At 39.2% G+C, this 27420-nt stretch overlaps 1 protein-coding gene across 1 annotated transcript; it reads left to right on the forward strand.

Annotated features, from left to right (window-relative positions):
• Positions 1-542: 542 nt before the first annotated feature.
• KPNA4 (karyopherin subunit alpha 4) lies at positions 543-27372 on the forward strand (the record flags this gene model as incomplete). Its single annotated transcript, XM_082003924.1, has 17 exons — positions 543-611; positions 10117-10161; positions 11027-11116; positions 11208-11237; positions 11319-11371; positions 13098-13193; positions 13312-13397; positions 16664-16750; positions 17880-18049; positions 18144-18188; positions 19513-19644; positions 19854-19982; positions 21626-21730; positions 23901-23972; positions 24675-24837; positions 26035-26129; positions 27233-27372. 17 exons carry the CDS (start codon positions 543-545, stop codon positions 27329-27331), a joined length of 1566 nt encoding a protein of 521 aa, XP_081860050.1. The 3' UTR covers positions 27332-27372.
• Positions 27373-27420: the final 48 nt, after the last annotated feature.

The following is a 27420-nucleotide window of genomic DNA, read 5'->3' on the forward strand; positions in this document are numbered from 1 at the left end:
GACTGACAAAGCGGCGGGCACAAGCGCTGCGGAGGGCGGGGAGGGCACGGCTGCCCGCCGCTCCTCCCCCCGGCCCGGAAAAAACCGCCACCCAAAATGGCGGCGGCGGAGGCTGAGGGGACCGGCCGAAACACCTCGAAGGGCCCGCTCCCCTCCCCGCGCTCCGTCACTGCGCGCGTCACGTCCCCGCGCGGCTCCCTCCCTCGGCCTCCCCTCTCCTATTGGGCGCCGGGCTCGGGCTCCGCAGCCAATCGGCGGGCGCGGCCGGCCGGCCCAGAGCGAGGCTGCCCCTCTTTCCCCTCCCCTCCCCCGCTCGGCGCCGTTCCTCTCTACCGGCACGTTCGGCCGCCGGCAGCCGGGGGCCGCGGGAGCGGCGCCTCCTCGCCTCGGCTTCTCGGGCCGCAGCCCAACGGGCGTCGAGGCGTGAGCGGGCTTGACGGGCTCAGCTGCCCCGGGAAGGGGGACCCCGGCGGGCTCGGGCAGGGGTACGGGCCCGGGAGAAGGCGGAGGAGCCGCGCTCCCTCCCACCTTCCCCCCCCGCCATGGCCGACAACGAGAAACTGGACAACCAGCGGCTGAAGAACTTCAAGAACAAAGGCCGCGACCTGGAGGTAACCGCCGCGGTGCCTCGCGGGAGGGGCCGGCCGGCCATGGCGGCGGGAGGGGGCCGCCGCCGCCGTGTGGCGTCTTTCCTAATCCGCCGGCGAGGGGCCCGCGGCGGGGCCGCGGCCTGCGCTGCCCGCCCCGCCGAGAGGCGGGAGCGCCGCTCCCCGCCGCCGGGGAAGGGGAAGGGGAAGGAAGGATAAGGAAGGATAAGGAAGGATAGGGAGAAAGAACAAGAGGAGGAGGAAAGGGGGAGGCCGCGTTGTGGGGCCGGGTGCGGCCGGGCCGTTGGGCGCCGCGCGGAGGCGGCAGCGCCGCGGCTGAGGGGGCAACGGCCACCGCCCGCCCCGCGCCGCCCGGCCCCGCGGCGCCGCCCTCGGGGCTCCCTGTGGGGCAGGCCGGCCTCGCGTGTGGGGCGCTCGTTTGGCGTAGTTAAATCCAGCCGCGCGCTTGATGGAGGTGTCGCCTGAGGGTTTTGCCGTCGACGACAGCAGTCGTCTTTTCGTGCAGCTCTGCCTTAATTTTTTGCTAGCGTTTAATAATCGCCCTTTGCGCTGAGTAGCCCCTAAAAGCCTGAGTCAGGGATTAGGGCCCGGTTGGCTGTTCTGCTGTGTGTCTCTGAAAGATGCACAAGTGAATAAATGAATTAATTATTGCCTACGCGTTGTAGTAAAGATTATTATTAAAAAAAACAAACCCACTTTGTTTTTAAGCAGGGCGAATGTTACTGTTCAGTTAGTTGAGTGTGGAAACAATTGCGGCTCGTAGTATGGAGCCTGTAAACTTTTTGGTGGCTGGATTGCTGCATACATTATTTGAGTTGCAAGGGTGCTTCCTCGACTCAGCAGAAGAGATAATTAACTGGGGGTTTCCTTAGTAAATATTCCAATTTTAAAATTGGGTATCAATCCTCACCCATAAACACATGGCGAGGAGTGCTGACTGGGAAACGTATGCATCATAATATTGTCAGTGTAGTGTTCTGATGAAGAAATGGGCTTTGGCATTCTCGTTTCTGTTTTTCACTAGCCTCAATATGTGTCCCTCTGATTAGCATAATATTCTAATCCTTCTTATGAAGACAATTGTATGGTATTCCTGTTTCAAAAGTAAGAGGCATTTATTTTGCTGTCATTTATTAAAACAACTGCCACATTTTCCATTTGGGTAACTCAGAAGTCAGTAATACCTTGATTTTTAATTTGTCCAAGTATATTGATAAAACAGTTTATTCAGTTATGTACACAGTTTGGTGATGCCAAAAACATTGGAACTGGGAATAATTACTGCAGCGATTGCTCTGTTTACAAATAGAGTTGTTAGCTTTGTTAGTAACTACTTGTCTTATATGTTGTTTTTTTATAAATTGTTTTGTTATCATTGAATAGACAACTGTAGAAAAAGACATCTTTAGGAAGGTACACAGTAAAGCATATGCTATCACAGTAAAAAATTAAATTAGTGGGAAAATACAGGTTGGAATTCTGCGTTTTCTCTCCTTTGGTGCCTACGTACTGAGTTTTAAGGTAAGTCAGCTGAAGCAGGGAAGGTTCAAGATGAACACATGCAAGTAAAAAGAACACACGTATGTGTGTTTCAGGAAGCAGGTAATGTCTTTAGCATTTTTTTAATTTCCTGATGCACTTAAATGGCCTTCTGCACAGTGGAAAAACCCACTGCTAGGCCATGTTAAATTTTGGATATTGACATCTATCCAACAAATCCTGGAACATATGCTTGGTACCTAAAATAACTACTGTGGATGGGTATTTTTCATACAATAGCTCAGGCTTATGGCTATCATTCTTGCTTATTAACTGCTTACACATCACATTTTTCGTTAGTGTGAGAGATGTTGGTAGTGTGCACTTATAGCCAAGTATCCTATAGTAGCAACAGTTGCTAATGAGTATTCAGTTCATAACACCTGTGTTTCTGTGCTGCTTTTAGCAGAAAGATGTCTGTTTACTTCACATAGGAAGCCAACTTTTGATCTTTATCTCTTTCACTGCTCCCTCTTTTTATCTCTGCTGAAATTGTGCATTTAGCCATTGGTTTCTTTTATTCAAAGTCATGATCTATTTTTCTTTTCCATGACAATTTACCTCCATTCACTATCATCAAATAAATAATAAATCACTCTTAATTTTGGTGAATCCCAAATTAATAGATACTTCTAGAGGCTATGAAGGGTTGCCATGCTGCAAATCGCAAACCTTTTAAAAAAGGTACATATATGATTCCACGTTACTCAAATCAGTCGTTGACAGTTATATTGCTTGCAGTTGCTGTCACATTGCACTTACCTTCCAGGTCTTACCTCTTCACAGAAGGTTATTGTATATCTTACAAAAGACAGGGCATTTCCTGCATTTTGTTTCCTAAAAGTGCTAAGCGTATGTTTAGCTTTTTGGATACTTAATGAGCTAAAGTGGACTTTCATTTTCCAGTCCCTTTCACATGTGCTTCTAAAAGTACAAATCCTGGCCTTGAAAAAGAAGGAAAAAAAAAAAAAAGAAAACCAAAACACACACCTCTTTTACATAAGATGTTTAACAAAATTCCTTCATATGCTTAAGTATTGGGTAAACATGCATGCATGGACATGTTATGTTGTAAACAATTGCTGACATGTGTTTTAAGATGACAGGTTGGTGGTGACACTGGGAATAGAGGGATTCATTGTGACCAGAAATACAAAATACTTCCTTGTTCTTTTTTCTTTTTTATAGTACTGCTCAAAGAAATACTGAATGTAATAAACTTTTTAATATCAGAAGAGTTTGTGCTGTGAGAGCAATAATTTGTAGCTAATACTAAGGCGGTATCTCTGTGTAGTGCTAAAAATTTCTAGTCTCGTATGTGCAGCATTCTGTTGAGGTCTTCCAAGATTTAAGAGTTGTTAGAGCTTTGGAAAAAAAATAGTATTTTTACAGCACAAAAAGGAGTTAGCTTTACAAAACTGCAGAAGTGGTTACACTCAATTTTCCTAACATTCAAACCAAAATCTTACTGAAGTGCTTGTCTGGACTCTTAAATGAAATTATGCAAATCCTTATCTACTGGGGAAGCTAGTTAAGGTAACTTCTTCATCTCGTGTCTTCAGTGAGGAACAGGTTTTACTTGGGCTGTTTTTTTTTTTTTTTGAATAAGAAAGAATGAGCTGTGTTTTCTGTTTATTGTGGGTATGGCTGTGATTATACCCAATTTTCTTTCCAATATTTATTTTTATTTGCATAGACCTTGGAATTGAATACTAGATCTTTACTATACAAAGACCAGGATAAGTGCAAATTGTTCATTGCGTCTGCAATGGACATAGTTTTCTGAGCAGTTTGTTTTTGAGTAATTGCTGTTTAGTACTGCGTACTAGGGGTCTTGAGTCTACCCTTGCTTCTGGGAAGGTTTGAAAACAAGATTTGGGGGTTGAGGTGGAGGTTTTTTGTTCACTAGGTTTTGTTTTACCAGGCAATTCAACGTTTCATTTTCTGTTGGTGATTGTTGCCTGCTGCAGCATTCATTTCAGAAAAACTTACATGTCAGTCAAATTTGAAATAAAATACATTTCATGCATATTATTTCTCTGGAAATACTGGAAGAAACTGATGAGTTTCTGCTGGCTGTTTCTCCCCTGACTTGCCTGTGTGGTTGGGTGAGAGATTAAGAATTGCTTTAATAGTGCCAGCACAGGAGAAGTGTCAAACAGATTTCTCCTCTGTAATTGAGAGACGCATGATGTGGAATGGTGATAATATTGTAATGCAGGGTGCTTCAAAACAAATGTTGGAGCAGCCATTGAATCTAGATGTTTTAAGATCAGCGATGTCAAAATTTCAAGAGTTGCCAGTAGCATTCACTGGACTTGTAATACTAACAATGTATTGAGAACACCAAGGAAGCTTCAGGACAATGTTATGAGATGCACTGGGTATTGCTGGTAGTTGGAAGCTTTTCAGCCTTTTCTTTATCCTACACAAAATAGTTTGCTTGGGATTCAGATATGGAGGAACTGAAGGAGAGCAGGAATTTCACTCACAGAGTTAGTTAAAAATAGGTTCCTTTAAGCTGACTTGTAGTTCTGTGGTGAAGCTCATCCATTTTGTCATTGAAAAGTCATACTGAGATATTTGGCATGCACAACTTCTCTGGGAAAAACTAGAATGACAACATGTGCAATGTCATACTGATATTTCTTTATTTGTAACTGAGAGTCATTATAATTCTGAAAGGGGAATAGTTGCCAAGATGTGTTTTGTGGTAGTATCTTGTAGAGATTGTGTTTGCTTTAAAATCCCAAAGTACTTTTATCAGTGTTCTTGAGAGTAGACTTTATTGCTCCAGGCTGCAAATGAGCTAGAAATAGCATAGGAGGTAAATAATGGCTAGAGGAGGGCCTAGATCACTTGATTAAACTGAATGTGAAGAGTATGGGTTTTTACCAAATACGAAATTGCATGTGTCTGAGGGATTCTTTCCTTGTTTTGTAGTTCAGTGCCTTTTATACCTGTGAAGGGTAAGACAAAGTTTCTTAGTCATTGTTGTGGTCACTGCATTGGATGTTCTGGGTTATAGACTAGTCTTCCCCATTGTGCTCTGCAGACTATGTGCTTTCTGAGTAGCTAGTCTAGTGAGTAAGCAGCTTGTGCACAGGGCCATGGTAAGTAGTGTTTAAAAAAAACAACAACAAAACACAACAAAAACAACAACAAAAACCACCCCAAAAATGGAAATTTCCATACAGTTCACAAAAGGTTTTGGATGTAAATAGTAGTCTGTTTCTGTTTCTGCACACACACATGCCCCCCAACCCCCCCCTTTTTTTTGTCTGTATTTTGAATCCTAGACCAGACTAGTGCTAGTGTAGCGTAGCAACTTTCTTAGGAAGGAAGGATGGCTGAAGCAGCTCTGCTTTAAAGTAACTGTTGCCTTTGCAACACAGAAACAAGATGCCTTTGGAAACCATTCCATAGAACAAGAGGTAAAGCTCTACCATTACTTGTGTACTGTGAGAACTTCCTGTTATAGGTGCATAAACAGATACTTGAGTGAAATACTTTGATAGCAAAAAAACCCCACTCCACAAAACAGTAAAGACAGGCTATGTGCATGATAGGGTCTGAGTTTCTGAGAAGCAGTGATTCAGAGAAAGAAGTGGAAGAGGGATCAGGGTATGTTAGCTGAGTGTGAGCTCCAGATATATGCTAGTGTACTTAGAAGGGGCTAATAGACCTGATCTGTTTGTGAGCATAGAACATTTCTTCCGTATCTGGCATTGCTGTGAAAAACACTAGAATGTATCAAGATCCTGCAGCCATCAGCTAACTGATAATGATAAACTTTAATGATAAACTGAAGGGTTCAGTAATGACTAATGGTAAAAGAGCCTTTACAATAAAACTTAAGCTAAATGTAATTGGAAAAAAAGGAGGATGGAGGGGTAGCAATCATAGACTGACAGAAATAGATTTGATCATTTGATTTTCGATGTAGCAAATGAAGAACAGGATCCGATGACTGAGAGCGCCCCATGAATTCATACTGAAGTGATGTGTGTTTTTAAATTGGAACACTTGCCAAGGACTGTTCTGAGTTCTGTTTCTAGAAACCTTTGAGATTGATTTCATACTCACAGTTTTGTTAGTGCAAGCTGAGAACTGATACAGAGAAGTCTAGCAATTAAGTCAAATCTTCTACAGAACAGAAGGGAGAATCTAGCTTTACAATGGCATCTGCCAAGAAACCATTATACCTAGGTTTCTGCCCTTTGAGCTGTTTTCCAAAAGACAACACAAGTTGATCTTGAGTCTGTTACATCATTTGAGTTTCTCCAAGCTACCTATCCCATTTTTAGGCTGGGGTGGTGATGCTGTGAAACTTCTCAACAGAGCTAACGTCAGTTCTTATTTGTTGTGCATTTTCTCTTCCTAGGAGAAAGAGCAGCGACAGGTTGACCAGTAATAACTGGTTTGTCAACCAACTACTGTTTACACAGAAAATTCTTTTTAGTAGAGACCTATTTTGGTAAACTGTTCCTAAGAGTGACTTCATTGGTTGCTTATCTTTTGTGTGGAGACTTTTGTGAGTCCCAGGAATCCAGGTCCTCTTAGGAAGCAGGCAGGAATTAAAACCAGTGGCCTGTCAGCTTCTGTCTAGAAGGCAAACATTCTTGTTCCAGTGGAGTGTTGATGGAGTTTCATGACTCTCTTAAGCCTGATCAACTGCATATATGATTTTTCAAGTAAAGAAGGTTTTAAATGACATGTCCAAGGCATTTTTCTTGGAGTATGTGTTTTGGTCCCACTCATGTCTCTCCATATCACTGCCACACGCATGCGTGCACACATATATGTGCTTGTCCTGAATGTGTGTTACCACCTGTGTTGGAGTACAGTTCCATTTGAGCTTGCTAGTAATTGTAACTTACTTTTTAATATTCTGCACAGCTTAATGTTCCCTTATAGTTTGTGTTCTAGCAATTCAGTCTCCTACAACTTGAAAATGTACATTGGGTTTTTCTCTTGATTAGCAACAGCTTTTCTGTGACCAGTACTGTCATTATTAAAGTCTGACAAGAAGAATTCTTCTTGCAGTACAGCTTTTGTATAGGTATGCTTATTTTGTAAGGTTTTTGTAACAGTTTTTGCAGTAGCAGTTGTGAGTTGGGAAGGGGTGAACTAACAGTTTTGTGAGACCATCAGGGGCTTGGTACAATTCTGCAATCTTTTTATCAGATATTTTCCTCATTTTCTGTTCTTCTTGAATATGCCAGGTCAGTAGACTTTGAAGGAACTTCACTGAACAGGCTGATAGCAAGAGCCTGTAGTAGATAAGTCAGTTGTAAAGTTGCAGCATCTTTCCGAAGCCTCTGAATGGTGGGTGGTATCCAGTAGTGAATCACCTTCTCCAGGAAGGCAACAGCACTTTGAGCACAGATAAATGACTATCGAGTGCTGCTTGCATTCAGCTCTGTTCTTCACAGTTACTGTTCATCACTCAGGTGGGATGCCTGCCTTCACTGGTGAATCCTGGGCTGTGCTTTCCTGGGCTCAAGCTAGGCAAGGCTAACCTGCAGCTGTTAGCATCCTGCGATGGGCACAGCTGCGGGCAGGGGCTTGGCTCCCTGGTGTCAAAGTGATGTGCGCTTCGGAGGACTGAAGGTGATGATGCCAGTAGTCTGTAACTGTATGTTTAACAAATGTGTATGTAGGAAGAGAGCTGCTGGAGAAACTTTTCTCCTTTCAATTTAAAGACACTTGAGTTGGAGCTACTACAAAACTTCATTTACGTATGGTAAGACAGGTATTATATTAATTCAGAGAACACGTATTGGGCTAGAAAAGTGTTAATAAAGTTTATTATGGAAGTATTTTTTCCTCTCTTCAGAGATTACACCTTTGAGATTCTCACTGTCATTTGAAGAATTCTAAGGAATATTTGTAAAGCTTAATCTAGCTATGGATAGTAAGTCCATAGCACTGGGATAACGTTTATCTGCGTACTAGTAGTGTTCAGTTTTAACTGTTGACCTCATATAGCAGACATAGTTTTTATAGGTTTAAAACTGAAAAAGCCATGAATCTAAGCTGCATTAGACACAACTATTCATTCTAATTTTGACTGACCTATTGAATTAACATTCTTTAAAAATGCACATATTTCCTGGAAACTTGCTTTGGTGCTTTTTAGTGTGGGACAGCTTGTTCCTTCTTATTATGGCTCTTATCTAGTTATTGCAGGTGTTACAGCTGCATTAGGTGCCCTTGTATACTTTGCTTTTTACGTAGTGGGAAGCTATCATTGTGTGAGTGTGTTGGGGTTTTTCTCTCCCCTACCTTTTTTTCTCATGGTGAACTGCATTTTGGACCTCAAGCAATGAAATGTTTTACCTTCAAAGCAATGGGGAACCATCCGTTCTCTTCCACTGGCATTTTTCTTGCCCTTTTCTTGTCCTTGTAACTCCTTCCTTTGAGAAGGCAAACTTTCTTGCGCAGAGCTGGAAGTTTAATTCTGATGAAATGCACATTCCTTTCAATAAAAATTATGCTTCTGAAAGTCAAGCTTTTAATCCTTATCTTCAGAGCTGCTTCTTATTGCTGTTGGGAAGCTCGCTTAGCCGTTCCTTTTCCATGTATTCTGTGTTAATGCAGTCCCTTGTGCTCTGGAATGTCAAGCTTTCTCTTGGCTTGTGACTGGTTAAATCATAATAAAAATGCGATTGTTCTTAACTTTGTTATTGTCGTTCACTGTAAAGTTCGCTAATGACTGATTCCCCCCCCCCCCCCTTTTCACTTTGTGCTATGGTAACACAACAGGTAGTAAACCAATTTATGTATATTTACAATTGCTTTTTTTCTGAATACTCTCAATGGGAGCTGTAGAGAAAGTCATCAGAACAAAAAATACTGCTTTTACAGGTCCAAGGTGTTTACATGGTTTTCATTTATAATATTTTTGTAACTCAGCTTTGCTTACTAGGTCTCTGAATTTGAACTCATTTATAAAGCTGTTCTACAAGGCACAAAGCTAGTACTGTTTCATACAGTAATAGAAACCTGTATGTATCAGAAATGTGTGGAATCTGTAAATTTACTATCTGCGAGAAAGAAGTAGTGCGGTGGAGGTTTGGGTGAGCGAGAGCTCCTGTAGAACTTTTCCACCTCTTGTGTCTGGAAGGGTATGCTTACGGTGCTACACTTGTATGAGAAGCCTGGTAGGCATCACTCAAAAAGGGGCCTGGTGTTGTCGAGATCTGTTTATTCTGAAGAATTACATAATTGAAATTCTTTTTGCTTTAGCAGCTGACTTTGTTGAGGTGAAGGAACGCCTGCACAGTCTGGACGTGAGCCTCTGTTTTTCAGTACGGCTGTGTGGTGACAGTTACTCCTTAGTAACGGTCTGTGCTCCATGCAGGTTTCTGGCTGAGCAGCCGGTCTGGTAGTGTAGCCCAGGCACCCAAGTGTCTCTGTCTGGGGAATTGCTCTGAGGAAGTAGGAGATGCCAGTTCTCAGTTAGGTGTGGAGATAGGCAGTTGTGCTTGACTTTGACTTTAAAGTTTTCAAGTTTACCAATGTGCCTTTTTATAAAAGTGGCAGTTTTGGCTGTCTCTGGGTGTTTCGGCTCACGCTCTCTCTATGTGTGTATGTTAAGAAAGCCTTGAATCAAGAAAAGGTTATAAATGTTGGGCAAACTTAGTATGCTTTATTTTAGTTTGCCATGGTATTTATAATGCTTTTGGGGCTGTTTTATGCACAACTCCTTTCAACATTGCCCTTTGTTAAAAGACACTTGTTTATTCCCTGATTCCGTATATTCTTTCGTCTTCAATGTGGAGACCTAGGGGAGACTGTTTCACTATGAAATAATACAGGCAGAAGTAATATAGTTATCTCCATTTCCTGTTGGATTTAAAGTACTGTTTGAAGTGCATGAACTTAAAAACAGCAGTTCAAGAACTTTTAAAATTACTTGGTCTAGATTCAGAACATAATGTACTTTGATCTTGATTCTTTTCAGACTATGAGAAGACAAAGAAATGAAGTTGTTGTGGAATTGAGAAAGGTGAGACAACCTAGCATTATTCTTACCAAATAGGATTTGGCTATGATGGTATTTCAGTAAAAGTTCAGAGTTTTTGTTAAAGACTTAAAAAAAAAAAAAAGATAAAGGTACTGTTGTGTGTTCTTTCTGTAGTCTACCAAGAACACCATCTATTTGCATTTACTAATTCTGCGAAGGTACTTTGGTTTAGAAGGAAGTTTTAAAATTACTGTACCTGGTACCAGAAGTTCCGTAATTTTTGTTCCGAAAAACAATTTTATTTGTTATCTATTGAAGGGAATAATTCTTTTTTTTTCCAGATAGGTTTTTAATTTTAAAAACTTATGAAAAGTTTATGGTTTTTTTGTTAGAAATCATATGTTCCTGCTAATCTGTAGACAGAAAGCTATTTTCTTTCCCAAAACAGTAGTTCAACACACAAATAAGAATGGAAGAGTGTCTGTGTGAAGATAACACTGTTTAGAATTGTTGGAAAACTAGCTCTTGAGAAAAGTAATCATAACTTGAATTATTTTACTTCTGGGTTGAACAGAAAACTAGTCTTTGGGAATTGCCTTGTCTTGTTATAAATAATAACAAATAGGTTGTAATGTCAGTGTTGATGGATGTGTGCACATGAAACTTTCAGCAAAAGTAATTACTGCTGTAGATAAAATTGGATGGGGGATTTTTCTAGGAAGAAGTGATTTCCAAAATGTGCTTCTCTGTGCAGCCCTTTCCAACTTCTTGAATGCTGGAAACTTTAACAGTGTCAATGAAAGCGTGTTTATGATGCTTGTTTGAAACAGAAGCTTCTATTGCCTTAAACCCCTCCACACCTCCTAAATCAAAATTTTAAAGGTATTAAATCATTTTTCTCTTTAAGAACAAAAGAGACGAGCATCTTCTAAAGAGGAGAAATGTTCCTCATGAAGATATCTGCGAAGATTCTGATATAGATGGTGACTTTAGAGTGGTAAGAATTAACTTAACTCTCAAACATGTTTTCTTTTTATGTACTTAAAAGACATTTCTAACTTCTAACTGCATTTGTCTCTCTTTTCTAGCAAAACACTTCTTTGGAGGCAATAGTACAGGTAAAAAAAAATTAATTGTTTGGACATTCTTCATGTCACGGTGACAAATACGTGAAAAATATAAATTCTGTTTTATTTTAGAATGCTTCAAGTGACAACCAGGGTATACAGTTAAGTGCTGTGCAGGCTGCAAGGTAAGAACACACTCTTCTCAAATATACTGGTTTTATTCTTACTTTATCATGCTTTTAAATTCAGAAAATGTGTTCTAGCTTAACTAGAAGTAGTATGTCATTTACTGATTTTAAAAAACAAAACTTGCTATATAGAACTTTACCAAAAAAAAAAATAATTGAAATACCTAGGTCTTTGAAGTAGTCAGGACTTTCATTATGTATCAGTAAATACTAGGGTTTATCTTAGTGCAATACTTGATGCTTCTCATGAGCAAAATATATAATTAGCTTTAAATACAGGAAGAAGGGGCATAATCCTTTTTCTGGTTTTGTCATGGATTAGGCTGCTAAAACCACTTTTTGCTTTGAGGAATTCTGTGTAGTTATATGTATTCGAGAAGTGATCCTAAAGTACTCATATGAAATCTGCATGCATAAATTTAGTATATAGCTGCTGTCTCATAAGCTATTGGGTGTTTTGTTGTAGCACAAGGTGACAACTTTGTATTTACCCTCTGCGGCTGAGGGGTTTGATTCAAGTGCAAGGGAAGACTTCCAGATCAAAGAAGTTGGGTAAATTGGAAGTCGCTTTGGCTTTTGGGAGTTAATGTATTTGATAGTGGAAAGAACGGTTTCCGTGCCCGTTTCCATTGGGCAATTTCCTTCATTAAAAAGTTTTATCAACTCAGGGTAGCATCATGTAAACACCCTATTTACTGTAGCTGATCCAAACCAAGTTAGACTAAAGTACACTGAATTAAGCCTGATTTAAAGTGAAATGGGAATGCCCATGTGGATTTCTTACCACTGTAACTATTTTTTTAAATTGAAGACTTAATTTAAAATTAAAGTGGTGCTGTTTACCTTATTGGAAAGGCATTAAAGTATATTTTAGAGATGAAAACAAATGCTTTTCAGTCTTGATTGTGAATCTGTACCATCCTTCGTCTGAAGCTGGAGCAGGAAGGAAAAATCTTGGCCAGTCTAACCCTCAAAACATGCAACTGCAATATGGGGAACATAAAACTGATTAGAAGTGCTTAAGAAAAAGCAAAACCCAAACCAAACACCCCCTCCACCCCAAACCTCCAAAAACCTGAAGTTTTATTTGATTCTTGTAGCAGACATCTCTACCTGTTTGAGCAGGTGGTTTGTAAATAGACTGTACTATGATTATTTTGTCACTGACCAAAAATCAGTATTAAGATTCCATAAGTATACCTTTGTTCCTTACTTTTTATAAGCTTGTAGATGTAAATTGTCTTCACCTTTAAAAGGAACCCCCTTTACTTAGTTGGAGGTTGAAAATTCACATCTGATTATTACAGGAGTCTTCATACAATCTGTGTTCAGATCCTCCCCATGGTTCAGTTTTTCAACACTTCAGTTTTTCAGTAGTTCAGTAGGTTGAATTTTGGGAATTAGTTATTTTCACTTGACGTGGAGAAAACAAATCCTGCTTAGTCTGTCAGAGTAGGAGACATACACACTGGGGAAGAACTTCCCAGCCCAGAAGGTAGTGCAGCACTGGAACAGTTTGTCCAGGGAGGTTATTGGATCTCTGTGCTTGGAGGTTTCCAAAACTCAATTACAGGAAGCCATTACTGACCTGATCTAGCATCAGCACTAAACCTGCTTTGAGTGGAAGGTTGGATTAAACAACCTCCAGAGATCCTTTCCAGCCATGACTACTCATTCTGTGATTTGTCTGTTAAGTCTTGTATTTTTTCTTTTTCCTAAACAGAAAGCTGCTTTCCAGTGATCGCAATCCACCAATTGATGACCTAATAAAATCAGGAATATTACCTATTTTAGTGCACTGTCTTGAAAGAGATGACAAGTAAGTATTTCTAAAACTTAGAATGTTTAATTGTAGCAAGAATTCTCGGGCTTTAGTTAATGTGTCTATGGCATCTGAAGACTTGTGCTACAATAATTTTTTTTTTCTTACTTTGCAGTCCTTCTTTACAGTTTGAAGCTGCATGGGCTTTGACAAACATTGCCTCTGGAACCTCTGAACAAACACAGGCCGTAGTTCAATCTAGTAAGTCCAAGAGTATTTGATCATTGATAAAGCACGCACTGTAGCTTCCACAAAAATAACATCACCTGAATGATACTGTAAAGAGCATCCACACTCCTGTTCCTCTCTGTCTCAAGCATGTTCACCAATCCACATGTTAGGGTTGGTCCTTTCATGCGATAGCCAGGATGGTTGAAATTGAGTTGTCAATCACAGGCACGTCGCTGAAGGACCTGCCCATGAAGTCTCCTGCCAGATGTTCTACCTCTTCTCTGGCAAGCGGCATCAGTTGAAGCGCACGCCTGCTTTTGTTCTTCATTTTCTCAGATTTTAAATTCAGTTGGGTTTCTTAATGGTGAGTAATCTCTTCTGGAAACTCACACTATGTTAGCAGAGTTGATACCTGCTGGTTTCCAGTTTTTAAACTTAAAAAAAAACCCCAAGCACCCAACAACCCAACAAAAAGCTTGAAATCAAACCCAACAAAAAAACCCTAAAAAACTTCCATGGAGGGATTTCCCATCTTATTGTGAAGAGGGAGGAAAAGATGTAGACCAGGTCCAGAGGGTGCCTGACATCGAACTCTCTTCCAAAATCAAGTTGAAGAAAAAAAGCTGCCCTTCATATTTCGAGGAATCTGAAGCATGGAAAGGAATTGTTGTTGGACTTGGAATCTGAGTTGCCAAGCAAAGTCAGACTTTCTTCTGTACTCTGGACGTGTCCTAAGTCGAAGTAGTACTGAAGTAGTAGTGGTGGTAAAGCTGAACTACATACAAGTGTCTGCAGACTTTTTGAATTGAGTGGATAAAATAGCAGAGCTTCTTGAGACCCATGGAAGAATCAAATCATACAGGAAAAAAACAAGTTTTTTGCCTAAAACTTAAGGAAAAAAGCCACTTCTATTACATGAGATAACAGTGCCTTTAATGGTTGCAATCAGTGTTGTATTGCAGCGCATGATGCTGATAGCATTCAACATACTGTGCTTCCAACAATGAAAAGACACAGAATTATGCTTGGTCCTTTTTTTGGTGTGTTTTCCACCACCACAACTGTCATATACTGACCTCTTTTAGAACTACTTGGAACTTTTATTCAGTGTAATAAGTACAGTTTGTAAAATGTGTGGTGGTGTTTAAGTGTTGAAACATCAATGTTTGTTACATATCTTATGTGGTTGACTTTCACTACAGTGATCAAAGTAGATTGTTTCTTTTTCACTGTTAGTGCTAAGCAGTTACAGGATTCTCACAAACTGTATATTGACTTTATATTTTGAAAAAAAACCCTCTAACCATATTCATAAGAACTTTCTTAGCACCTTTTTCTCTGTTAAATGGCTGAGCATGTTTCAAAAGTTTAACTGGAAAAATAGGCTAATTCTCCACAGCAGATAGGAAAGAATTTAAGGCAGGTGACTCCAGCTTAAAGGATTTTTTCATTGAATGTATGCTTTGAGATTGCATTGGTTGCAAGATCAGTTGCCCTTTGCTTTTACAAACTCTGAGTTAAGAGCCTGTTAACTTTGATATAGCTTGGATTTGACCATTATAGTATGTATCTGTGCTAATACTTCTAACTTTCCTTTTTCCCATCCTCTTCCTCTTCCTTTCCCAGTTGCATCCTGCATTTTCTTTTGGAAATCTAATATTACATAGTCTGTCCGCCTGATCTAGAATGCTTCTTTTTATTGAAACCTTAGCTTATCGATGGATTGAAGATGAGTGCCAAATACAGTAATTATTTCTTTCAGTGATGATCTCTGATTTAGCTAGGTCTGCATGTATGCACCATATTAGCCAATTTAATAGCTGTAACATATGAAAGTGTGGTTTATTTCTTGTAATGATGTATTTAAATTCAAAAGATTGTGTGTTGTAATCTTCCCAAAAGTACTTTATTAATATACTTGTTGGGGATGTGTTTTCTCCTTGCATACAGGCATTGTAAAACACCTTTATTTAGTAGGAAATAACAAATCACAACAGATTTCTTATTTCTTTAGCAAAAAATGTTTTACAGTGAGAAAGAGTCCAATTAAAAATACTAGCCTCTCTTGAAATATGTGACCTAAAGTAAATCAGTGTTTCTTACAGACTAAACTTTGTCATTAGAGAATCATGTGAGCAAGCACCTTTGTGCTGGGTATAAAAAAAAAAAAAAAAAAAAGGATCAGTTGTCTAAATGTGGTGCATGTAGAATGTTTTTGAAACGTTGGTGTAGCTTTATTTCTAAATATTGGGAGCATTCTCCTGTTTAACCCCAACATAGGGTAGAAAAGTTGTGGGGGTTTTTGTGTTGTCTTTTGGATCCCTTTCTTACTGTTTAGCCAATTAGCTCTTCTTTTTTTTTTTTTTGTCATGTAGTGGTAGTGTTTGAAATAATCTTTTCTGCAGTGATCAGTTAGGTTATTCTGTATGTAGGTAATGGGTGTCAAATTGAGTAGAGTCAAAACTTAGTGATATAAAAGGAGACTTCACATTGAGGAATGCATCTGTGTTAGCTTTCAGGAGGCTGGGACAACTAGATTTGTAGGAACAGCTGCTGTTGCTGTACACATACTTCCATAATGGTTATCAAAAGGTACTGAATACAGAGTTTGGAAATACTAGGGAAATACTTGGTGCTTAGTAGTGCATCTGTATTGGCAACAGGGGTTCTTCTGGTGCAATTTACGTTGCATGTCTACTTGCGTATGGTCAATAAACCAGGTTTCCTCTTGGTAGAGTCACAGGTGAAGTTACGCACTGAAGCATTGCCTGGAGCTCCACACTGGCAATGTATACAGACGATCCCTCAGTAATTAGCTTTCTGCACATGCTAGAACTGCAGCAACTGGCACATACTTCACCACAATAACATAGATGTGTGTGTACTGACTCTTAAGTTGCCTAATTTGAGCGGGTGAGGTTGGTCTTAAACAGTTACTACTTTGCAGTTGGTTCTGATAGATAACTTAGCATGGAATTTCTAAATTCAATAAGTATAACTAAATTTGGAGTCCTGGCAAGCTTCAGTAAATTTGTGACACTTGCAAACAAATTAACTGTCAGGTGGTTTTAAGAGTTGTTTTTGTAATATTCTGAAGTGTGGGCTCTATAAGAAAGTGCAACAGAATGGGCACAGTGTGTTTTATTTCAGTATCATCTGGGAAGTTAGTAAAGTTTTGACCAATACTTAACCAGGAGAAAAATTTTCTGAAACTTTAAGAGCTAATTATGTGAACTATTTTGTCTTGAGAGGTGTATTTGTTAACAATTGCATGGGGTTGTGTTTGTATCTTTCAGATGCTGTGCCACTTTTTCTGAGGCTGCTGCATTCACCTCATCAAAATGTTTGTGAGCAAGCTGTGTGGGCTTTAGGAAATATCATAGGTTTGTGTTACTCCTGCCACTAAAAACATCTAAGTTCCTTTTGGTATTGAATTAATAAACTAGGTAGGATTTTGTGTGTTAGAACTTGGAGATGTTCAACTATGAGACAAAAGGCAGCTGTTAGACTGGCAGTTACCCTGTTCTTAACTTACTCCTCTCTGCTCTATTGTGTATTGATGGGGTGCATCCAAAACCACATGCCCCCACATGATGCCCCCACACGCTTTCTTTCCAGGTACGGGAAGAGGAATTGCTGGCAAACAGACGTGCAGATTGTTAAAATAAAAACTGGTTTCTATTGAGTTCTGAAATTCTGCCCGAGCTTACATACATTGTGTTGAATTGTAGATAAATTGTGATCATTTGATCTTTTATTTGATTTTTCCTCTTGTTGCAAGCATTAGCCTTGTGGTTTACAGGCCTGACTGTTTGTAGTGCCTGAGGACTAATAGCAGTTCTGACATACTGAGATTTCTACAGTATTTTAGCAATGCCTAGTCCATCTTAACAAGCAAACCAACAAAATCCACAGGATTGTAACTGCCTGAAGCTGTTAGTGATATGTGTGCAGTACAAGTCAGATGCTGCTTTCGAGGCAGCTGTAGTGATACCTGGGCAGTGACGGAAGTGTGTTTATCCTTCAGCTATGAAGATGACAATACCTGTTTTCAGGCAATTTTTAACTACTCTTGGGATGTTTTAGTGCTGATTATAAACTTTGTGAAACGATCTTCAGGAACACATTAGGTTATCAACTATTCTCGGTGGTTTGGCATTGTCTGCCACCCTTTTTCCCTTGCTTACCACCATCGCAGCCTGTACATCTGCTGTAAATTATGGAACACTTTTCTGTTAACAATATAGCTGCTTTTAATGAGCAGTTCAAAATGAAGCAATTGGGCAGGCAGCCACAGGCCCTACTAAAGTTTTATTTAAGCGTCTTTATGATAGATGTATCTATATAGATGCGTATCTCTTTCTGTATATTTATATGCATCATTCCAAGGCCTGTATTCTTTAACTTTGTATGCATTTTAAATAACTGAAGTTTTAAGTGTGCAGAAATCGAACCTTTTGTGAATGGCATGGGATGATCTTTGTGTTCGTAATTCTTTCATGTCTCAAACAGGTGATGGACCCCAGTGTAGAGATTACGTTATTAGTCTTGGAGTAGTGAAACCACTGCTGTCCTTCATCAGCCCATCTATTCCCATAACTTTCTTAAGAAATGTTACTTGGGTCATGGTCAACTTGTGCCGTCACAAAGATCCTCCTCCACCAATGGAAACCATTCAGGAGGTGACTGAATTACTTGCTGTTCAGTGTAACTGAACTGAAGTTGAGTATCTGTCTGCCTTAAAAATAACTGTAAGATGCTTCTTTTCCTCCTTAGATCCTCCCAGCACTCTGTGTTTTAATTCACCACACAGATGTAAATGTAAGTAACTCCACTTGGAGCCAGTTTTATGTTCTGGTGTAGTTTTTACCTGAGTATAAAGCCCGTCATAATTAACTTTTTTCTTAAAAAAAAAAATATCTGTTGTGTTCTCTTTCATTATGGCAAACTTACTTAAAAATAAGTTGTTAAAAGATATCAAAGTATCAGTTATGATTTCTGGTATTTCTCTGTATCTTTGCAAGTGCTTATTTGCATGTACTTTCCCTACGCTAGAAAATAAAAATGCAGTTTCAGTTGTACTTCTATGAACATTCATTTACAGATCAATATGGGATTCTTTTTTCTACTAGCACTTAAGTTTGAGGTTGTAATGAAAATCAGTATAAACAAAAAAAATTTAGTGTCTGCTGCATATGTAAAATGTTAGCTCTAGATGTAATTTTTGAGGAGTTAAATGTGAACATTAGGTTATTTTAATAGTGAGATAAATGAGCGAAATTTTACTGAAATTTGAAACTTTACTGAAATTATGAAATAGGTCAGCTTTTTGCCTAAACATAAGTCAGAATTGATTAAGATTAATTCTTTGCTGCCTGGTGAAGTTGTAGCTCAGTTGTCTAAGTTAATGGCAACAGTGCTTTTCCAAAATATATTTAAATGTATTAACTAAAGTTTGCATGGTAACTATATTATTTAATTTCTTGTATACAAGTAGGTAAAATTAAGCTTATTTGAATTTCTTGAAATGGCTGTATCTGTGAATTGGTCAAGAGTCGTCAGCTGAAACAATGCTAACTCCATTTTTTGTAGGTTGTCACTTGAAATGGTCAGATTTACGACTATTTAAATTGGCTTTTCTGTGTGTGAATACACACATGTATGCACGCACACAGAAGAAATTTCAGTTTAAGTGCTGCTGTGCCAGATGTTAAAAAAATTTCAAAGCTTTTCTTAAATTTTGTGGTGGAATGCCAAGAAAAAAGATAATTTGATGCCATATAATGTAGAGTTTGTTGGTTTGAGAGTTCCAAATGCCCGTAGCTTAATATTGCTAGGGCTTTATCTTCCTTCCAGGGATGAGTCTTTAATATCTCACATTGTCTACTGGTACTTCATAGCAGTTTAGCTGTTTTTTTGCTGTTTTTTTAATCTCTGTGTATTATCTGGAACTAGAACATGTTGAAGAGCAGTTGTTTTTCAGATTTCTGTAGAGTGGAATGTATGAAGTTTGTAAAACAAAGTGGGTTTTTGCTCTATTGCATCAATTCAGGCTTCAGTGAGAGTTGTTTTACATTTTAACTTTTTTCTTTGTAAGACTTGCAATATTTCTGTAGTATTTACAAATAAATGTTTTTATTGTTAGATATTGGTAGATACAGTCTGGGCACTCTCATATCTAACGGATGCTGGCAATGAACAGATCCAGATGGTGATAGACTCCGGAATAGTCCCTCATTTGGTTCCTCTTCTCAGTCATCAAGAAGTTAAAGTACAAGTAAGTTTGGACAACTTGAAGGAAGTGTTGCTCAAAATGTAATACTAGAGAAAGTAGTTGGTTTCTTTTTATAGCTCACATTGGAGTTTAAAGAGTGCTTTTCTTGCGTGGTATAACATTCGCATAAACCCTTTTGCTTTTCTAGCTACTACTGTTTGAAAGTATGTGCTCAGCTAGAAATATCTTTTAAAGACAGTGTTTTGTTTCAGACTGCTGCACTGAGAGCTGTAGGAAACATTGTCACTGGTACCGATGAACAGACACAGGTAGTTCTGAATTGTGAAGCTCTTTCACATTTTCCAGCACTTCTGACACATCCCAAAGAAAAAATTAATAAGGTAAGTAACTGCAGAGATTGCACCCAATTTAATAACTTTTTAATACTTGGCTTAGCTGTTTTGGATTCCACATAATGTAGCGTGGTAGAGATTTGAGTAATTGACTACTTATGCCACTTTATGGCAAGAGTAGGCAGGGTGCTGAAATTTTTCTTGAAGTTAACATCCGCAGAAAAATCTCTGAGGAACTGCAAACTTGTACTTGGCAAGAATGTTGTTTCCTGATTCTTCTAATTGAATTTTTATTGAATTAAAGCTTTATCTTATTCTAGCTGTTGACTTACATATCAAGAACTCTAACTTTTGAAATGTCGCTTTAATTAAACTGACTCTCTTGGAAGTGATGAAGTAGAGATAATCGGATGTCTCTTTGAATGGAGTGTGTGTGATAAATAGAATTTAAACGAAGGCGGGGTGGGGGTGAGGAGTGTGTGCGTGTGTGTGTGTATAGAAGAGGCTTTAAATGGGGGCACTGATAATGCAGTGCTGATTCCGGAGTGCATCTGAGGCATGTTGTTAAGTTCTGGGGTGCCACTTTACAACGTTGCCGATGATTAAAGCCCAAAACAAGCCCACCAAGACAAGCCCAGGCATCCTACATCTCTAACAGGTTCATTAATGAAAGTGATCCTGTGATCTGATCCGAGAGATTCAGTTGAATGAAATGTGAGAATTTCTGCATCTCATGTTGAGAGAAATACTTGTCTAAAAAGTTGTCATGCCGGATAAGTTAAGAGGAGAAAGAAATTGAGGAGGAGTCATGGAGGGTTTCTAGGAAGGGAGAAACCTATCAGCTATAAGATTAAAAAAAGTTGATAGTCTGAATATACTTAAAATTTTAGGTGAAACTGTGTTTGGTTTTTCTTGACTAAAGTATAGATTCCCACTTAAAAGTGGGGTGAGGGGGCTCTCAATCCTTGTTTAGCGTAAGAATCCAAATACATTCTTTGGCTTAGTTCAAAAGTTCAACTGCTCAGGGCTGTGAAGGCCTACTGGGGAAAAGATCTCTACTTACACACTTTCCTAGGCACCTGCTATTGGTTATTGCTGGAAGGAGAGAGTCCTGGGCTTATGGACAGAATGATCATAAAGGGTCATACAACTTTACAGTATTCTTGAAAAGCAAGCTTTTAAGTAATAGATGTTGCATTTTCTTGATGATTGACACTAATAAATGTTATGAAGCAGGTAAAGAACATACTGTCTTCTACCACTAATGTCTGGAAAACATGGTGCTGTAATAGATTTTGGAGCTCATCTGACCGTAGCTGAAAACTGTTGTACCATTTATTCTCACTAGTGGAATCAATTATGAGTGCTCATTTGTAGCCTTGTGACTTTTTTTGTCTCCACATATTTTTTCCTTTTAATCTGTGGGTTTGGAGTATTTGGTTATAACTTGGTAAGGCTGAAGAGTCTTGTGGGAGAGAAAGGTGAGACCATTCGCTTTGCCTGTATGCCAAATCTACTTATTAGGAATTCAGCTATGTACAATCAAGCTGATAGAATACTTAATTGTATTTGAGATTGGCTAGTGTATGAATTGCAGATCTAAAAATGTGCATGTCTAAAATCTTGGAGTGGAAATAAAATATGCCAAGACTATCTGAATTAATAATTTCTTACACCCTTTTATTTTGCAGGAAGCAGTGTGGTTCCTATCTAACATCACTGCAGGAAATCAGCAGCAAGTTCAGGCGGTAATAGATGCAAACCTTGTTCCAATGATAATACATCTTCTAGATAAGGTTAGATAACAAGAAGGATTTAACAGTTTGTTTCCTTAATTGGGGAAAGTGACATTGAATTCTTTGCTTCATGTTTTACATCATACTGTAAACGTGGGGGGCAGAGGTAAACTATACGCTTGAGCATTTTTTGTATGTTGCAAGATAAAATACATTACTGTTGATACTCTCTTGTGAAGTGCTGTGAGCTGATGAGTGCCAGATGTATTGGGGAATGGAAGCAGAGCGGGGATCTCAGGTCTTTCTAATCTCATTTAAACGTTCTTTCTCACTTTGTAAACAATGGGGGTAGAATTCTTTACTCTTGTATGTGGCATGAAGAGGTCTGGATGGGAACAGCATCGAGTTAGTTCCTAGCATTTTGCCAAAGCCTAAGAACGTCACCCTTTTTTCCCTGCATTATCTGGAAACAGAAGGAAGTACTCAAAAATGGTGTTTGTTAACCTGTTTGTGTTACTGCATTTATCTAGCCTGAGAGTGTTCCGAGTAATGATCTGTGACACTAGATTATGGACTGTGGTTGTCCCATCTAGTTTTTTTAAACAGGTAAAACTGCATCAGCAAAAAATAGGTTGCCTTAGGAAATAATTGTAGCTTTTGTATGTTTGGAGTTCTTCCCATAGAAAAGCAACACGGTGTATGCATTATGGGTATATACTTATTTTCAGTAATAGATGAAGCTTATTGAGATGACTGCTTTTGTTGCCTTTTTTTATTAAATAGTAAAGTCAAATAGTTGGTTGCAAACACTCCTGAAATGCTGTTCTCATGCTTTTTCACAAAGTTTCTCATTCCTTCTTGAATACTAGAGGTTGCATGATAATGGGTCATCATTTGGGACTTCAAATACCTGAATACCTTTTCTGCTGTTGGGCATTATTGTCTTTTAAAACATTAGTTTTCAAACCACATTGTGCTCACAAGGATCTGCCATGTGAGAAGGAAGGGTAGCTAAAAGCATGTTTCTAAATGGGAACAGCACAACATTTCTTTCAAATATGTCCTACGTTTTGCTTTATTCGTTACTTGATTTTTCTTTCCTGAAGTGTGGAAGTGTCGTGGTTTAGCCCCAGCCGGCAACTAAGCACCACGCAGCCGCTCGCTCACTCTCCCTCCCACAGTGGGACGGGGGAGAGAATTAGGAAAAACCTCGTGGGTTGAGATAAACACGGTTTAATAGGACAGAAAGAAAGAAGGGAACAATAATGATAATACCAACAAAGAAATGTATAAGAACAAGTGATGCCCAATACAGAAATTGCTCACCACCCCGTGATCGACAGCCCGTCCCCGAGCAGCGATTTCCGCCCCCCCGGCCAACTCCAGTTTATGTACTGGGCATGACGTCGTATGGTAGGGAATATCTCTTTGGCCAGTCTGGGTCAGCTGTCCCGGCTGTGTCCCCTCCCAGCTCCCCGTGCACCCCCAGCCTGCTCGCTGGCAGGCCAGCACAAGAAGCTGGACTGTCCTTGACGGCTCAGCAACAACCCAAAACATCAGCACATTATCAACAGTTCCTCATCCCAAATCCAAAACACAGTCTCACACTAGCTTCTGTGAGGAAAACCAGCTCTATCCTGGCTGAAACCAGGACAGGAAGGAAGCCAGAAATACCAACCTTAGGATATAGTCAGCTGTGACAGACGCAATACCTTGCTTCAGTGTAGAGGCTGGGGTTGAGAATGAAGAAATACTTCTCCTTTTTCCCCTAACAAATAGTTCTGTTAACTGTCAATTTATTGATCACTGAGAAAAGAGTTGGAGACCTTTCTCTTTAAATTTAGTAAGCAGACTTGAGTTGACTAACTTCAGAGGCAGACATAGTTCTAGTATATACAGTGGTTTATCAAAATTGGCACTGACTGCTTATCTCTCACTGTAGTATATGACAGCTGTTGATAAGGAATGCGAGAGTGTGGAGTACTACAGTTTTTATTTATTTTGATGCGAACAAATTTCCCTTCCTCTGGAGGATAGACTTAAAACACGGTTGCAGGGGAGGAACACTGTGAGTAGGTTCAAACACCTACAGGATTTGTTAGTTACTTTGCCTACTTACTGAAAACTGATCTGGTGGTACCGTGCAGAATGGACTGTAACAAATACAAGCTTTTACTAGAATACTGCATAACATAGAAACTGGAATGTTTATTTGTGATTGTATTTTTAGGGTGACTTTGGTACTCAGAAAGAAGCTGCTTGGGCAATAAGCAACTTAACAATCAGCGGAAGAAAAGACCAAGTGAGTCAAACCTTAAGAAAAGGTCCATTATCTTCCTTGGGTGTATTTGAGAGAGTACATCAGCTGATTGGTTTAGACTTCTGTGCCAGGGTTATGAATGTCTGTATTTTCCCCTGTTCAGTAACTCTCTTCCCTTTTCCCCAAGGGATTTAAGAGTGAACTTCAGTTGTTTCTGGTATGACCTGAGACTAGGAGTGTCAGTAGGGACTTGGACGGAAGCCCTTCTGTTAGGTTGGCCTAGTAGCTATGAATGACTGCATTCAGGCTCTGATGACATTCCTGGTCATTTGACATCTCTATCTGTACTTTTTTTCCCCTGTGGATAATAGTGTGATAATTATAAGGGTGGTAGCCATTGAGTAGAAATACATTACTCTCTTGTAAGCCCCGAAGATTAGATTTGTGGCAGGGTTGGGGTGGTGGTTTGATTTTGCAAAGATGAGGTTGAAACTCCTAATACTGAAAAATGTACAGTATCTGCTACTTGTGTGTTCTACACTTGAAATATATTTGGAATGTAATACATAAATGTTACCTTCTAATAGTCTAAAACAAAAATTTCTGAAAGTGACTGCTGCAGTCTTACCTTGTTGGGTAATTGAGTACTTTGACTTGATTAAACTTGTTTGCATGTGTGCTTGTGGTGCATTGTTTGCTTCTGTCACATTCCTGGTTTAACTATTTGCTTTTTGTCCCCCTTAGGTGGCATACTTAATTCAACAAAATGTAATTCCTCCCTTTTGCAATTTGCTGACAGTAAAAGATGCGCAAGTTGTGCAAGTGGTTCTGGATGGACTAAGTAATATATTAAAAATGGCTGAAGATGAAGCGGAAACCATAGCCAATCTTATAGAAGAGTGTGGAGGTATGATGTTCAATATTTTTATACCATTTTTTCAGAAATTGATGGATTTGCTTCCTACGATATATATATGCTGTTGGCTGTATTGTGTGTTGGCACAGAAGTTTTAAGCAGACCTCTTTTTAAAGTGACCTTTTCATGCCTATCAGGTGAATATACTTAGCTTTTTCTAACTGATCAAGTTCATGGTCAAATAAGATGTGGAGGAGCTGGATAATGGCAATAAAGTTTATTAGGTACCAGTTTTGTAACAGTCTGGTGTACTTCACAAATTAGTTTCTGATAACGTAGGGATGATATGCTTACCTTAATAATGCATAAGTCATGTCCACGTGAATTTGGGGGGGTGGGGGGGGAAGGGGTCGTGGGCGGGCAGGGAGGGGGAAGTCCTGCATACAACAGTTGTAATAGGATAGCTTTAATTTCCTAATGGCTTTCAAGACTTTCTCTATACTGGTTGCTATCTAAGTTGACTGCAACTCTTCAAGCATGAAAGAACGGTAATGTTAAATTTGGGCACAGGTGAAAAACAGTGGAATTTCATTAACAAGAAGTTGAATAGTCCTTTAAAATACAAAACCTTGAGGGAGCGGGGGACACCTTAATTGATTGGTGATGGCCAGCGAAGGGAGAAGAGAGATGTTCATGCCTCAAGCTCTGCTTGTCAGAACTTCAGAAATAGATATATACAGTAGAGCGTGTATATATACATGTCTGCCAATAACTTACACTGTATTGGAGCTACTTGCTATATAATCAAGCTACAGGTCAGTGACTGATGGCATGTGTGCCACCAACGGTATGTGGGTTTAGAATGTCACAGCTTGGGGCTGTTAAACCAGCTGCTGAAAAGATGTTTTTGTGAAAAGGGAGTAGGTTCTAGTGCTTGGCCCTTGCCATATTTCCACAGATTAGCTTAACTGCTCATAGCAAGAAGAGAAGGTACTATCACTGCTGGAATTGACCTTTTTATACTTTTTTTTTTTTTTGGTCTGGTCATGGTATGTATTCCTCAATCTCTAATGTGTTTCCTCAAATCTCTAAGAAGCTTTAAGAATGTCAGATGAGTCTTAACAGCATCTTCATAGTCTATTCCTAGATTTTTTTCATTACATTGTATGATGAGGCCTTAAGGAGAGGGAGGTTGTTTTGCCTGAACTTAGCATTTTAACTGTTACATTTCTTGTGTATTTGTTGTAGGCCTGGAGAAAATTGAACAACTTCAAAATCATGAAAATGAAGACATCTACAAACTGGCTTATGAGATCATTGATCAGTTCTTCTCTTCAGATGATGTAAGTGTGTAATAGCTCTGCAATCTGCTTTTGTAACTTTATATTTATAAATAAGGTTCAAGATAAAGGCAACAGCTCTAAAATCTGCTCTCTGACATTTGTTTGGTTTTTCAGTGAAGAATGAGGCCTTATTTGAACCTATTGCATATCTTACTATTCTTCATGATGAAGTCTCTAAAGATCTGATGCCTAATTTAAACCTCATCTCTAGGGATTAAAATAGAAGAGTTCAAATAGTTCTTTTAACTGTCTGCTTTTGACTGACTATGCTTGACATTTCACATTTGATAAGCTCCCTGCTGACTTGAGTACCGAATCTGAGATTCCGCTTATTAAGAAACAAACTGTTTTGAATGTTTAGTGATTTCAGAGGTCGGATGTGCTGATTGAGAGCGTTGTTTCAAACATGTAATGTAAATCAAAGGAAGGTTTTAGATTTGTATGCACTTTAAATCATAAAAGTTAATTGCATATAAAGGAAATGCAATCATGTCAGTCTGTGTCACAAAGTGAGAGGGTTTTCTACTCGGTTTAAGAACTTCTGGGAGCAGATTACTGCAAAAATGGTAGAGCTCAGTTGCATTCATGCCCTACTGTCCTCACTGAACCTTTTTTGTGTTAGAGTTTCAGTTTTATATGAACAATAAGATGCAAGTCTTATTTGTATATACATCAGGACTTGGAATTTAATCTAGTGTCAGTTTGGTAATCTGTATCCTACCTATTGAAACTGAAACTGCAGTTTCTGCTTAATCTGTACTTGATTTAATAATATTGGTCTTCTCAAAAACTCTAGCAGTTTATAAGCTGGCAATAAGGATGATGAGTGACTGACAGAATACTTTCCAGGAGTGAAAACTGCATAAACAAGACAGACTGTTCGGTGCCATGTAGCCTAAGTACTAAATAAAAGCTAAAACACTTTGGCCTAAATTACTTCATCATTATAGTGCTCTTATGAAATTGGGGGAGAGGAATGGCAAGACCTGATGCAAGGAAGTAGATTAGGTGAAGAGACAGATGCTCTTCAGGATTGTCCAGCTCCTTTTTAGTGAGGCTTTTGTCTTTCTGTTCCTACTCATGATGATCTCATTCTGTTACAGATTGATGAAGATCCTAGCCTTGTTCCAGAAGCAATACAAGGCGGAACATTTGGTTTCAATTCATCTGCCAATGTACCAGCAGAAGGGTTCCAGTTTTAGAGTGGTATTTTGGAAGTTAGGTACAATGCAGCACTGAATAAAAAAAGGTTTGATCCATCAATCTTGGCTCATGGGATCCGCTGCTGCAT

Source organism: Phaethon aethereus (assembly GCF_964289735.1).
Source record: "Phaethon aethereus genome assembly, chromosome: 9".
Lineage (NCBI taxonomy): Eukaryota > Metazoa > Chordata > Aves > Phaethontiformes > Phaethontidae > Phaethon > Phaethon aethereus.